Genomic DNA, 12,915 nt, shown 5'->3' with positions numbered 1-12,915 from the left:
TATCAATCCCGCGGGAACTTCTAGATAAAAAGTAGCCTATAACATATAGGTCTGGGTCTTCAGCTACCTACAAACCAAATTACATCGTAATCGGTTCAGTTGTTTTTGCGTGAAAGAGTAACAAACATCCATACTGACATCCTGACATACTCACAAACTTTCGCATTGATAATATTAGTAGGATTTATTTATTCGAATAGAATAGAATAGATTTATTTTCAAAATTGGATACCAGGTATCACTTATTGACGTCACATCACTTAAATCTAATTATAACTACTACCGCTTCCAAAGCGCATGTGTAGAAGAAGCGGCGGAACAAACTACATTGCAGCATTTTCATCGGACGTCAATATATCTACAAATATACATAGATCTCTTAAATCTAAATCATGGACGAATGCACATTGTCTACATAAAAAAATATATTATTATACTTACTGACTGTGGTAGTTCCTCCCGCCACGGCCGCCCTTGTGCCCTTATAGAAATCGTCGGCAGTTTTAGCACCCATCATTTCCAACTCGAAGTGGGTGTGGGGGTCGATCCCACCAGGCATCACCAGCTTGCCAGTAGCGTCGATGGTCCTGGTACCACCAGGGATGATGAGGTTCCGGCCCACTTGCCTGGAGAGGAGGAGAGAAACAGAGTTAATGAATATAGCCCGTTTTTCAGGATAACTTAACTAATACAATTACATTAATTTAGTGATAAGGGAACGTCCCTTGATCAGATAAAGTAAATCCTGTCCTGTATTAAGGTCAGGTCAAGAGTACCTACCCGAAACCTTGCCAAAGCTTGCATTCAGATACGAATTCGGATGAAGCGAAAGAAGTATGCAAGTGGAAAGATGTAGTGTGCGGGATAGACAGAGCCAACAGTCATCAAAAGACTGAAAGGCCTTCAGCTGTTTGGGTCAATAATAAAATTGAGATAAGTATATAAGCCTATCCCTTAGTCGCCTTTTACAATTCACAATTCTATGAAAAAATCACAACACAGTTACATCTGGAGCACTGTTGTGTCACACTGTGAACATCGTCGAGCAGTTTTTAAGTTTCCTTAAAACAACAATAAATATTATTATATAATTGACCCCGGGTCACTCGTACTTACTTATCGATAATTAGCGTTTAGGTAGGCTTCAGCCAGACTGTTGGCCAGCTGTAGCCCTTTCAAGACAAATCTTGTTTCTTTTGACAAATAAGTCAACCTAACTTCACACCTCTACCACTACACTCATGTACTGAAAGAAAAAACATTTTCATAGCGCGTTTTAATACGGCACAGCGCCATCTAACGGGAGATGTTTTTCAGTAAAGTTAAAGTCTTCGAAGGATAATGCGTGGATAAGTTAAATTTAAAAATGGAACGCTACAAACTTAGGAATGTTTGAATTGATATTTTTTGCATTTTGTTTATACATGTAATTTATACAAATAACTAGCTGTCCCGGCAAACTTTGTTTAGACAATGGCAAGTGTAAGGGTTGCTTAAAAGATATGCTTTCGACATTAAAGAAACATGAGTGAAATGTTTTAATTATAAAAAACTTTTAACTAAGTACAGAATTACTTCAATTTTCTCGCTCATAAATACTTATATAAAGTTAACTTACAACTAATATAAAGCTTATCTATCTACTGACCAAGTTAATTTTGGGTTTTCACTTTGTGTTCGTTAAATACAAGTTATTGACCTATTAAAAGCATTCTGTTAAAAATAATTTGCAAATGATAATTAAAAATACATTAAAAATTAAATTGCTAATTCTCAGAAACGAATTTTTCAATTAAGAATTCCACAATTTTGAATTTCTTACAAAGAACGCATTTCGCTGACTCATCCAGTCGGTCGCGTTCCGTTTCATCCTATTACGAGTACAACATCGATATAATAAAGCCAATTGTTAACATTGATTTAACGAAACGCGTTATATTGGGGTTAAAAATCTGATTAACCTTGGTTTATTGATGCGGGAACCTCTTTAATAGATATTTAACAATGCTTATTAAAAAAGTGTTAATGGTTTCATGATATAATGTAGCAAAAATATTTTTTTGGTAATTATTTATTGAATGAACCCTTTTTTTTGTGATCTTGAATGTATCTAAAGATATTTGTTGCAAATGTATAACGATAGCGTCAATTTTCTGGAATTTTTGGAAAGCGTTTTATTGTCCACGACTTTACCTTATAATACCTAAAAAGGAAAGTAGAAGTCAGCTTATTACGCGAAACGGTTCTTTATCCGTTACGGGGGAGACATGGTCACCAAGACTGAAATATAAGGCATAAGCTAAGCAGAGGTTACATCTTTCTACTGAAAGACACATCTCGTCTTTATCCATAACGGGGTAGATTGCCTTCGTTGACACGTTGCTCTAGTTCCACGATCTAGAGCCCTGTCATAAGTCACGATGGCAGTGTTTAAGGTGTTAAAAAGTTAAAAAAAAAACAATACAGTCTGTATGTCTGATTCAGGTGTCAAAGGCCTTTGTTTCGCTACAAATCGTCACCCAATTTGGACATAGACGGATGTAGTACTTACCGCATTAGCGCTTCCGGCGCGCGCCACGCATTCGAATGTGTTGTATGAAACGCGTCTGCGTTCTCAATTCGAAATTCGTATTTGAATTTGGAACTGTCTTCTTCATTACATATTTTATTTGTTTGTTTTTTGAAAGTTGATTGTAAGGATTCCGTTTTTAAAGGGTGAATGGGAGCCGATTACCTATTAATCCGCTGTCCACTAGACTTTATCTCATAAACCGTACGTAATACAGACATTTCTTCCTCCTGGCGTTACTGCCGGTTACACCCTCACTCCTCTTGTGAGAAACCCGCGGTGTGCCATTTGACCATGACCTTGTATTTGATTTATTTATTTATTTATTTATTTATTGATAAGTCAGATTAACCAGTAGTCAGATTAACCCCGCAACCTTTGCAGGAAAACGTGTAAGAACATAGCCTGAATGTAGCACCTAGGGAGATTAGCAATATAATAGACGTTTTTTTCTGGAATTTCTCACGGGAGCGAAGACCACAAACACAAAAACACACAAAGATTTAGTACCTATCATATAAATCAAGTGACTTAAGCGAGACGAACCAATCTTAATTTTAAACAACATCCAATAAACTGAACACGTTTTTGGAAAAGATCCGAGTTATTTTTGCACTTCAAAGGAGGAACTAATTAATAATAAATTAATAGGTTGTGTTTAGAACAAATTGTCAGCTGAAACTTTAGACTCTATCATGTATGTTGTAAGTTTAAATATTCTTTTATAATGTAGAAAATTGGTAGAAGTTTAGCTTTACCTGGCTTCGCAGGCACGCGAAACCAAAAGTTTTAATAAACACAATGATCTTTTTACATTACTTCAATCCTCCAAAATAGTTTCAGCCTTATTTGTCAAAAGAAAAATAAATTTTGTGTAGAATGCATGTTTTAAATAACTTTTATACTACCTGTTTTGTATGAATTGCATATTTTTTGTAACTTAATAAATTTAGAATGTCATGCGTCTTTATACAGTTTTAGGGTTCTTTATAATCTATAAAAAATTAGCAAACCCCTTTGTATATCAGTGATCATTAATCAAGTGTAAATCACAGCGAATATTCGCGTTGATTTTTTAATCTAAAAATTAAATAAACTTAGGAACACGAAATGTTTAATAACATGAAATTAATAAAAAAGGAATGCCCTAATTAAAAGCAAATATATTTATTTACTTATTGATCGGGTGGGTGGTGATATAATTGCTTCATAAATTTATATTATATCAAGTTTTGTATTTTTAGGTTTTCAGACTAAAATAATTTAACTATTCTTAAGAAATATTAGTTATAAGGTATTGTCGTGTGACCTGTTGATGCACTATATAAAATAAAATATCATTAAGACTGTTTGTCATTCTTTGCTATCGTACTCTCCCTGGTACTGCTAGTCCCATACCTCAACTCAGCTCAACTCGCACTTAACCGTTTTTTACAAATTCACGTCAAATTAAATGTGTGAATGGTCAACCTCAGGTAGTAAACTAACCGTGACCTTACTAAGAAAAACCTTTTTTTTCACAAAGTTTTTTATATAACTGCGTTATTTTTTTTTTGTAGTTACTTTTAGTAAAAAAAACGTTCCTTTACCGAATTTTAGCATGTTTCGGCAACAGATTATATCTACTCCATCCATTTCTGTGGTTCTCGTAGGAGGTTATTAAAGGACAAATGCACTAACAACTTATGTATCTAAAACTCCTAAGATTGGTTGATACATACATAAAATCACGCCTCTTTCCCGGAGGGGTACGCAGGGACCACCTCTTTCCACTTGCCACGATCTCTGCATACTTCCTTGGTTGATATCTGATTTAAAGTCGACCAAACACATTTATAGTATGTAAAATGTAATTAAATGCTGTAATAAAACAGTCTTTTGCTTGGTGAGTGCAATCAGAAATAAAAATTCTACGTAAGCGATGTTGCAGGCAACAGCTAGTCTTGTTTTGGCGAGTGTAATCGAGAATTAAATATTCTAAGTGGACAAAGTCGCAGGCAACATCTATATAAATAGGAAATATAGCCCAAGGGGAAGTCGGGTGAGTATAAAACATATGTGACGGACAGACGGAAAGTGCTAACTGTTTGTAGAGAAACACTATCGATTCGCTAAGAATAGAATTACAACTACGACAAAACAAATTTACTTAGACATGTTTGTTTGTTTGCCTTTAGTACACATATAAGTTAACTTACTATTATATTTTTGCCGTTAGCTTGAAAAACAGAGCCTTTAACATTATTCAATCATCTTTAGCCCTTACAGGGGTAGACAGAACAGTCATGAAAATACTGTAAGATCATGTTCAACTGTATGGCGAAATTGAGATTCAAATAATGCAAACCGACTACAAGAAGAATCATTTGATTATTATGATTTTATTTATTAAGTTGACTTATTTATTTCTTGAGTAGAATAAATAAATAAATTTATATGAATAATTTTCTACTATGATCAAACGAATTTCAACATCAACACACTAAACTTGCCTTTTTCAAATTTTAATTGCATTTAATTTTAGTTGTGTGTATTTTTCGTAAATATTGAAATATTTTCTTACTACTTTTTATGGAGTCTACAGGACAAAATCTCCAACCGGTATTTGTTATTTTTACGATACGTTTTTTTTTGTCTTATAGTCTAAATACTAAAACTAAATAATCAATCTGTGTTCTTTGAAACAGATTTGTACACTTTATTTTTAACCTTGGAAATAATAACTATGTACGTTTAAATTTAGTGTAAAATTTAGCTATTGTTGTTAACGTATACAATGTTATGAGAGAAAGGCTTTAGATTTCCATTTCTTTGTTTAAATTTGTGTAGTCGTTAAAATCTCACGGCTCGAGTAAAATTTAATTCAAATTGTTTGAGTAGTGTGCTAGTGAAAAGGCAAGTTTCAGTCACCATTGTGCCAGTTACTAATAACATATTACAGTCCATTTCCTTAGATACCTACTAGAATAAAAGCTTCCAATTTTGATATCATTCTTTATTTTTTCATGGTGATAGAATAAATTGTTGATGGCAATATTATTTTTCCTTTTTTAAAACGGTCGTCCCGCATACATTACAACCACCATATATATATTTTTTAAAAGACAGTTATTTGTGCTAATTTACTAAACCTATTCACTTGACCAGTGTAAATAAAGCTTGACTTGAGAACAGAACGTTAAGTGTAAATATTATCACACTTTGTAAGTGTTCTTTCTTTTAGTCTTATCTGATCGAAGTACAATAATACTTCGTTCGAGAGAAATGGACAAAAATGTGAAAATCTTTCTATTTGAAAAAAAAAAAACAAAAAGGCTTTATAACGTAGCGGATAATTAAAGAGACGTCTTTTTGTCTCATAAGTTTGTTTAAAAGATGAGAACTAATTAGTATTTTACATGCTATTTGAAAATTTGAGAACCAAATTGGAAATTTTTAATGCACCAGTTATAATTTTCTTTGCATTCCTCCTTCTATAGTCACACGAAGAGACGAGGTCTATTATACTTTGCAAAATACATTAATATTTGTTTTTCTTTTTGTTTAGTCAATACTGAGTAAGTACCTACATACTGATCATCGTAATACATTCAGTTTTATGGCCTCGTTGCAAAATTGCGATATTTCCAATGCAAAAGCGATATAAATAACATTGCGTTACGCCTACATGAGAATTACATCATTGTGATAACATCGATGGAAATAAATAAATAACCATAAATAGAATACATTTCTTGTTTATATTGAGAATCAAAGAAGAAAGAAAAATCGAAATGCATATCCTGGGTTTGACTTAGAGCATGTAAGAGTTTTTAGGTTTTTCAAATGAGTCAATTTTATAACACCCCCTCGATTTTGCGACGGTTAAGAAAGGTCCACTAACCAAAGAATCAATCGATACCGATAAAGAACACGGTACTTCTAGTTACCGAGTTATGATCTCAATAACGATAACTATGCGTGTACGCATCAGACGGGGGCTATTCTGGTAATCGAGAGAGTTTTCAACAGGCGATTTAATTTGATCGATAAAGAACACGATATATGAAACAGTTGCTAAAAATATCGGTGGAGATTATGTGTGCGTGAGGGTACGCAAAACACTGGGGTCTATTTTCATATTGTTATGAAAGAGGTCGACATAAATAACCATTGGAACGATTGTGATTTGTGACTTTGATATAAAGACTCTTGTGGATTTTGTTATAGGGCGTCGGTAGTCGAACAAAATCCGTCGAAGTCGGTCAAAAAAGAGCCTGAATCATATCGCGTAACGTTCAGCGTGGAACAGCTTAATATCTTACCGCGACCATTACTAATGACTCGTTTCTGAGTTTAATTACTACCCGATGTTCTTACGGTGAGAAAAAATATTGTGAGGTGACCTGCACTTTCAGGCAACTAGTAGTGATAACCAAAATCCAATACGGTTTAGGTTTCCTGCAAAGATTGTGGACGTCATAGTAAGTCACTTCATGTAATAATCTGGCTTAGCCAAGACAGAAGCGTAGTCAGCGAGCATGCAACCGGGATTAATTTCCGGATGATGATTTCTATTGCGCATAAAATTTTGTAGTTTTGGGTAATCAAGGTACTGTCATTGCGTATACTTAAGTTAGGACGTTAAGTTAATCGTGTGACTTTTTTCAAATCTCAATCAGAAAGTTTAAGTAATAATATATGAAACGAAGACCATCAGAATAGGCCTCTTGACGTAATTTCTCGGCACGCGATCACGACATTTCGATATTTGCTTTCGAGAAACGGCTTACATGAGAATTGAGGAAATAAGTCGTAAAAAGGTTTAATTGTTTCTCGTTACATAAGTGAAGTTCGACGACTTATTAAGTGCTCTTCTTGAAATTGTTCTCTCTGTGATTTTTTTAAGTATTTGTGATTTTGAAGTTGTTACTCAAATTTTGCCTATTACCCTGCTGCCATACTGTTGTACATATACATATAATCCGTTTAATCCCTTGCGGGGTAGACAGAGCCAACAGTCTTAAAAAGGCTGAAAGGCCACGTTCGGCTATATCACTCAATGATAGAATTGAGATTCAAAAAGTGACAAGTTGCTAGCCCATTCCCTTAAAGAAGAATTCCAAGTTTATTAGCCTTTCCCTTATAAGTCTTTTACGACAACTATGGGAAAGATAGATGCTCCTATTCTTAAGTGAACACGGCACTTTAGATCTGCTCGATCATAAATCAATTAATTGAATTGAGACTGATGAATTTATTTCCTAATCATTTGTAAAACGTTATTTTTCGTTAGTTCCGTTTATTTCTCTGCACATCCAACAAAGGTGATGTCGTCCCAACATGGGGACACAATAATGACTCCATTTTCCCATTGAATGCGTATCACAACGGTCCAAGTACCGTACGAATGATTGACATCATCCTATTCGCAATGCCTTGCTAGTTATTTTAGTACTAGCTTGTGCTTGAGGCTTCCCTCCTGTGGGAATGTGTAGCATGTGTTTGACCTCGGCGGTAGAACGGTTAATGGTAAAAATTCTAATGCATCAAATGCACAGATGTGTGATGCAATTGAGATTCAGATAGAGAAACTGGTAACCCATACATACAACAAGAGTACCAAGTTTATTAGCCTTTCCCTTAGTCGCCTTTTACGATATCCATGGGAAAGATACGCTGAGGTCCTATTTTAAAGTGCTGGGAACCACACGAATTCGTCATAGGTCGTGAAGGAAAATACTAATATATCAGATTCGCGGAGAAAATCTAGACTAGACCGAAGCCGGCTAACTGTATCGATTGGTTCTCTCCGTATCTGTGGCAAGACGTAAGTATACAGGTTACTGATAAAGCACAGCTGTGATAAGCGAGATATAGATTTTATCGGAGAAATGCAGTTTCATAGCCGTATGGGTTTTACTCGTTCCGCGAATTATTGCATGTCCATTTTAATCTCTTTAGTCTTTAACAGTTTACGGCTATATAGACTTCATTAAATACATACACAATAATCACATCTACATACCTTATGGGGAAGACACAGCCAACAGTCTCGAAAATACTGAAAGGTCACGTTCAGCTGTAAAGCTTAATGATTGAATCGAGATTCAAATAGTGACACGCTGTTAGCCCATCGCTTCCTAGCCTTTCCCTAAGAACTGGGTGAGTCAGGTTTTTACACGAAGCGAATCCCATCTGATCTCCGCAACCTTTGCAGGTAAACCCAGACAGTACTGGATCTATGGTTACACATCCATGTTGCCTGAAAGTGCAGATTCCCTTACCGTAAGAGGCATCGGTTAGTATTCAAACGAATATGTAATAACAAAAACTGTAGATCTGATTGATCATAAATCAATTAATTGAATCAATTAATTAAATTGAGACAGATGAATTTGATTGCCTAAACGTTGGTAAAACACGCCAAGATCCGTCTATTACGTTTTATATTTGTAATGTAGTCCTTTAGTGAACAATAAAGCATTTACTTACTAACGTTTTAAAACACATTTTGCAACGAATTTGTTGAAATCGTTTTAAAAACAAGGCTTCTTCACGAAGTAAAACGGTTATAACAAGATATTAGCTATAATGACAGTGTTACAGTTACTGATGATATAGTACAGATGAAATGATTATTACCGTAACAGCACGTAAGTAAAGTGTTTTATGTTTTATGGTCGGTGCCCATATAGTTCATATGAGTATAAAAAACGAAAAAACTATATATACCTACTTGGATACTGTAACATCTAGGTTCTATTGTAATAGGCATGAATTAAATTACCTTTGTCCTTTACTAATATTATAAACGCGGAAGTCTGTTTGTCTGTTCCGCTTTCATGATTTTTGATAATGCTTTTGGTTAAAAACCCGCATTTTAACACAGGAAATTATTTTTCAAAAATCTTAAAATGGGATGTGTAAGTTTGTATGAAATTTATGATAAATGGTACCCGTGCAAAGCCGGGGTGGGTCGCTTATTTCATATTAAGACTGCATAACTAATCTAAAATCTAAATTAAGTGATGTATTAAAGGCCTTATCGTATTTTGCATGCAAACCTTAGAGACATTGTGTGTGAGAGAGAGAGAAAGGAATATAAATACTGTATATTTTCAACAATATTTCGCGTTTTGTTCAATTTTAATTTTTACAATAGAATTAAGAAAAGGATTTTCCTGATTCAAATACTTATCAGTATAGCGTCAGAGGCTTGGATTCATTACTAAGGTAATTGACTGAAAACACAGGATTTTAAGGTCTAAAACATAGTATAAACAAATCTAGGATAATAGGTAACTAACAGTATCTAATATATGTATTTCCTAAGTCACCACGACGTTCTTCAGAAGATTTAGGAATATTTGAAATGATTTATTCTACTTTTCTGGGAACTCAACAGTTCAAAGTTCCTATACTCTAGTCGTAAGTGCTTTTGTCCTTTTATCACCTTATACAACATTAGAGATGAAGTTATCCTATACTCTCTGACGAAGCACAGCTAATTACTTGGAACAAAATCTTTATGCTATTTTTGCCTAAGATAATATTCCTACTGAACATGTGAATGTACTTTGCTTGAAATAAACAAAATGTATAACGCATGTGTTTATCTTAACACAAAATGAACAACTATAAAATCCCAACAATATAGTCAAGATTTCCTGCAGAATTTGTGACGTTACATGAATATCACGTCTTCGTCCCATAAGGGGTAGACAAAGCCAATAGTTACAAGATTATATCTAGCTAAACGTTGAATGGCATCATTATAGAATTTCGATTCGGATATAGTGACCGGTTGCTAGCCTATCCCCTAAAAGAAGAATACCTATAAAGTTCATAAGTCTTCCCTTTGATTTGATTCTACACAGGAAGAGAAGTATCCAGCACCAAATTTTGACACATTATAAATAAATAAAAACCCTTCTTTCATAATATAAACGCTCTGAAAAAAATAATGCATACGAAAGGGTTAAAAACTGATTTTCTTTTGCCTACCCGTCTCTTTTGAAGAACGTAAAAACGCTTTTTATGATACGCATAGTTCATGATATGATAGCATAAACATGTATAGACTTTAAAAATGAAATCATAGAGCGCACACGTTTGCCAAGTAGCAGGGCTGTCAATCAGTAGTAACACGTTCTTAAACATACATACATAAAAATATCGCCTCTTTCCCGGAGGGTTAGGCAGAGACTACCTCTTTCCACTTGCCACGATCTCTGCATACTTCCTTCGCTTCATCCACATTCATAACTCTCTTCATGCAAGCTCGGCGGTTTCGGGTACTTTTGATACATATAAACATACAATTATATAAAAGAATGATAAATTAATTTGCCGCCAACTTAAAGCGTGTAAATAATTGCCATTCGCAAAGAATATGTTTTTAATTTATGTTCATCTAAAGTTTCATTCACATACTTACCGAAAGTATTGCATTGTGAGAGTTTGTAACATATTTATAAACACTTGAGGTATAAAACGCGCACGTGACGTACCTTTATTTTATCTCGAACATTTCGAATCATGCTACAGTGATCCTTGGTCACCGAACGACCATTTTAACATGATTGTTGTTGAAAATAAGTTATAGGTACGTTACGTGCGAAAGTTTAAAATCAGTTATAAACATACCTACAAACAACAAACTTTTGCTTATCCCTTTTCTTGCAATGTGAAGAAAATTTTTTTACAGCGAACTCAAACGAGTTAACTTTCTTTCTTGGTCAGTAGTCTAATGACAAACCGCCATATTTCTAATGATGTTGGGGATGTTGAAAAAAGGCGGGAAAATATCAGCAAGAAAAATTATTAATTTAAATATTACATAGATGAACTAGCGACAACCCTACGTTGGAACAGTGTAGACGTCACTAATTAGAGCGAAGAGGTGCTTGACCCCATCTATTGTGTAACATGGAGGTTTTATAATTCACATATACATAGTTTTAATTGTTATGTTATTGTCATTGTGCCTGAGAAGAGAAATTGTAACTTCTTGCTAAATCTCACTTTTGTTAACAAAGGGTGATACTAAATTGCGGTGATTAGTGATTGCATTGTGAATTAAGATGCAGTAAACGGTTTGATGCTTTTTCTTTTGTTATGTAAAGTGCTTGTAGACGATGGACTAGCAGCCTGTCAGTGACAGGCAGTTAATAGTTGAATTTCACTTCCATCATGAATCCATACCAATGAATGTGGCATTCAGTCTTTTCGAAAATAATGGCTCTGTCTACCCGGCAGCGGATATAGACGTGACTTAATGTATGTACAATAAATATATTTCTTTCTTCATTTCTAATTTGAACAAAATATTACGGAATCAGTCTCCAAGGTACAGCTTTTTCAAATATAACTATACTCTTTAAAAAGAGGTAGATTTATAACGAGTTTCAAAGAGTGGCAACCCTAATTAGGCCTGTAAACTTTGTTAAGTAAACTATATACGTGAGTTTCTATTTTCAGAACTAGTCATTTTGTCATAAATTATAATGTTTACGGTCGACGACTTTATAGAGCAATTTGTCATATTGTTATGTGACAACGTTTTGTTATATAAGATTCTTTATGCTACTTGCATCTATTATTATAATCCTCGCTTTTTTAGATTTTATATAATTTCAACGTATTTGCTAGGGCTTTCAGTCTTTTCAAGAGTGTCTACTCTGTCAACCCCGCAAGGGATATAGACGTGACTATATGTACGTATGTTCAGCGTGCCTTGATCAATTCAGGGACGACTTGGCGACAGGTCAAATGTACCTTAAACTGACGACCTTGCATGAAGAGAGTAATGAATGTGGATGAGGCGAAAGAAGTATGCAGGAATCGTGGCAAGTGGAAAGATGTACGCCCGAATACTGAAACGTTACTCAAATATTTAACGGCTACTTAAATGTTTGAGTAGCTCTCAAACACAAAATTCGTATTCTCAAACGTAAATTATAAGCATGTGTTAAATTTAAATGACCCCATAATTAAGTTGCGATCAAACGCCACTCAGTGTAAAATTGGTATACTGAAACGCTACTCAAGGGTAGTTAACTGTCAAACGAACTGTCAAATTGATTTGAGCGTCTCTTAGATCTGAGAGTGGTCGAAAGGTCTCCTAAATCTGTGCTTTTATTTGTAAATTGAAACTTAAACATTTAAAAATGTTTTTATCATCGCTATCGTCTCTTTCTGATCATGAAAGACCTACAGTGAGTCGCCGAAATGTAGAAAAGCTAAATGCATTTGAAAAATACGATGATGTGGAGTTTCGTGCCCGGTTCCGTGTTTCCAAAGAGACAGAAGAACCTATAGATTAAGATTAAGATTAATAAATACTCGGTTCTAACAACTCAGTA

The 12,915-nt window shown here is 34.4% G+C and overlaps 1 protein-coding gene across 2 annotated transcripts in view; it reads right to left on the bottom strand.

Annotated features, from left to right (window-relative positions):
• Positions 1-12,915, bottom strand: part of LOC106137145 (dihydropyrimidinase) — a 48,123-nt gene that overhangs the window by 13,588 nt on the left and 21,620 nt on the right. For both annotated transcript variants that reach the window (XM_060951518.1, XM_060951517.1), the window contains exon 3: positions 442-626. In XM_060951518.1, coding sequence (XP_060807501.1) covers positions 442-626 — 185 coding nt within the window. The remainder of the gene's footprint in view (positions 1-441; positions 627-12,915) is intronic.

Source organism: Amyelois transitella, chromosome 25, assembly GCF_032362555.1.
Source record: "Amyelois transitella isolate CPQ chromosome 25, ilAmyTran1.1, whole genome shotgun sequence".
Taxonomy (NCBI): domain Eukaryota; kingdom Metazoa; phylum Arthropoda; class Insecta; order Lepidoptera; family Pyralidae; genus Amyelois; species Amyelois transitella.
The sequence above is the reverse complement of the archived record's forward strand: the minus strand, read 5'-3'. Positions and strand labels throughout refer to the sequence as shown.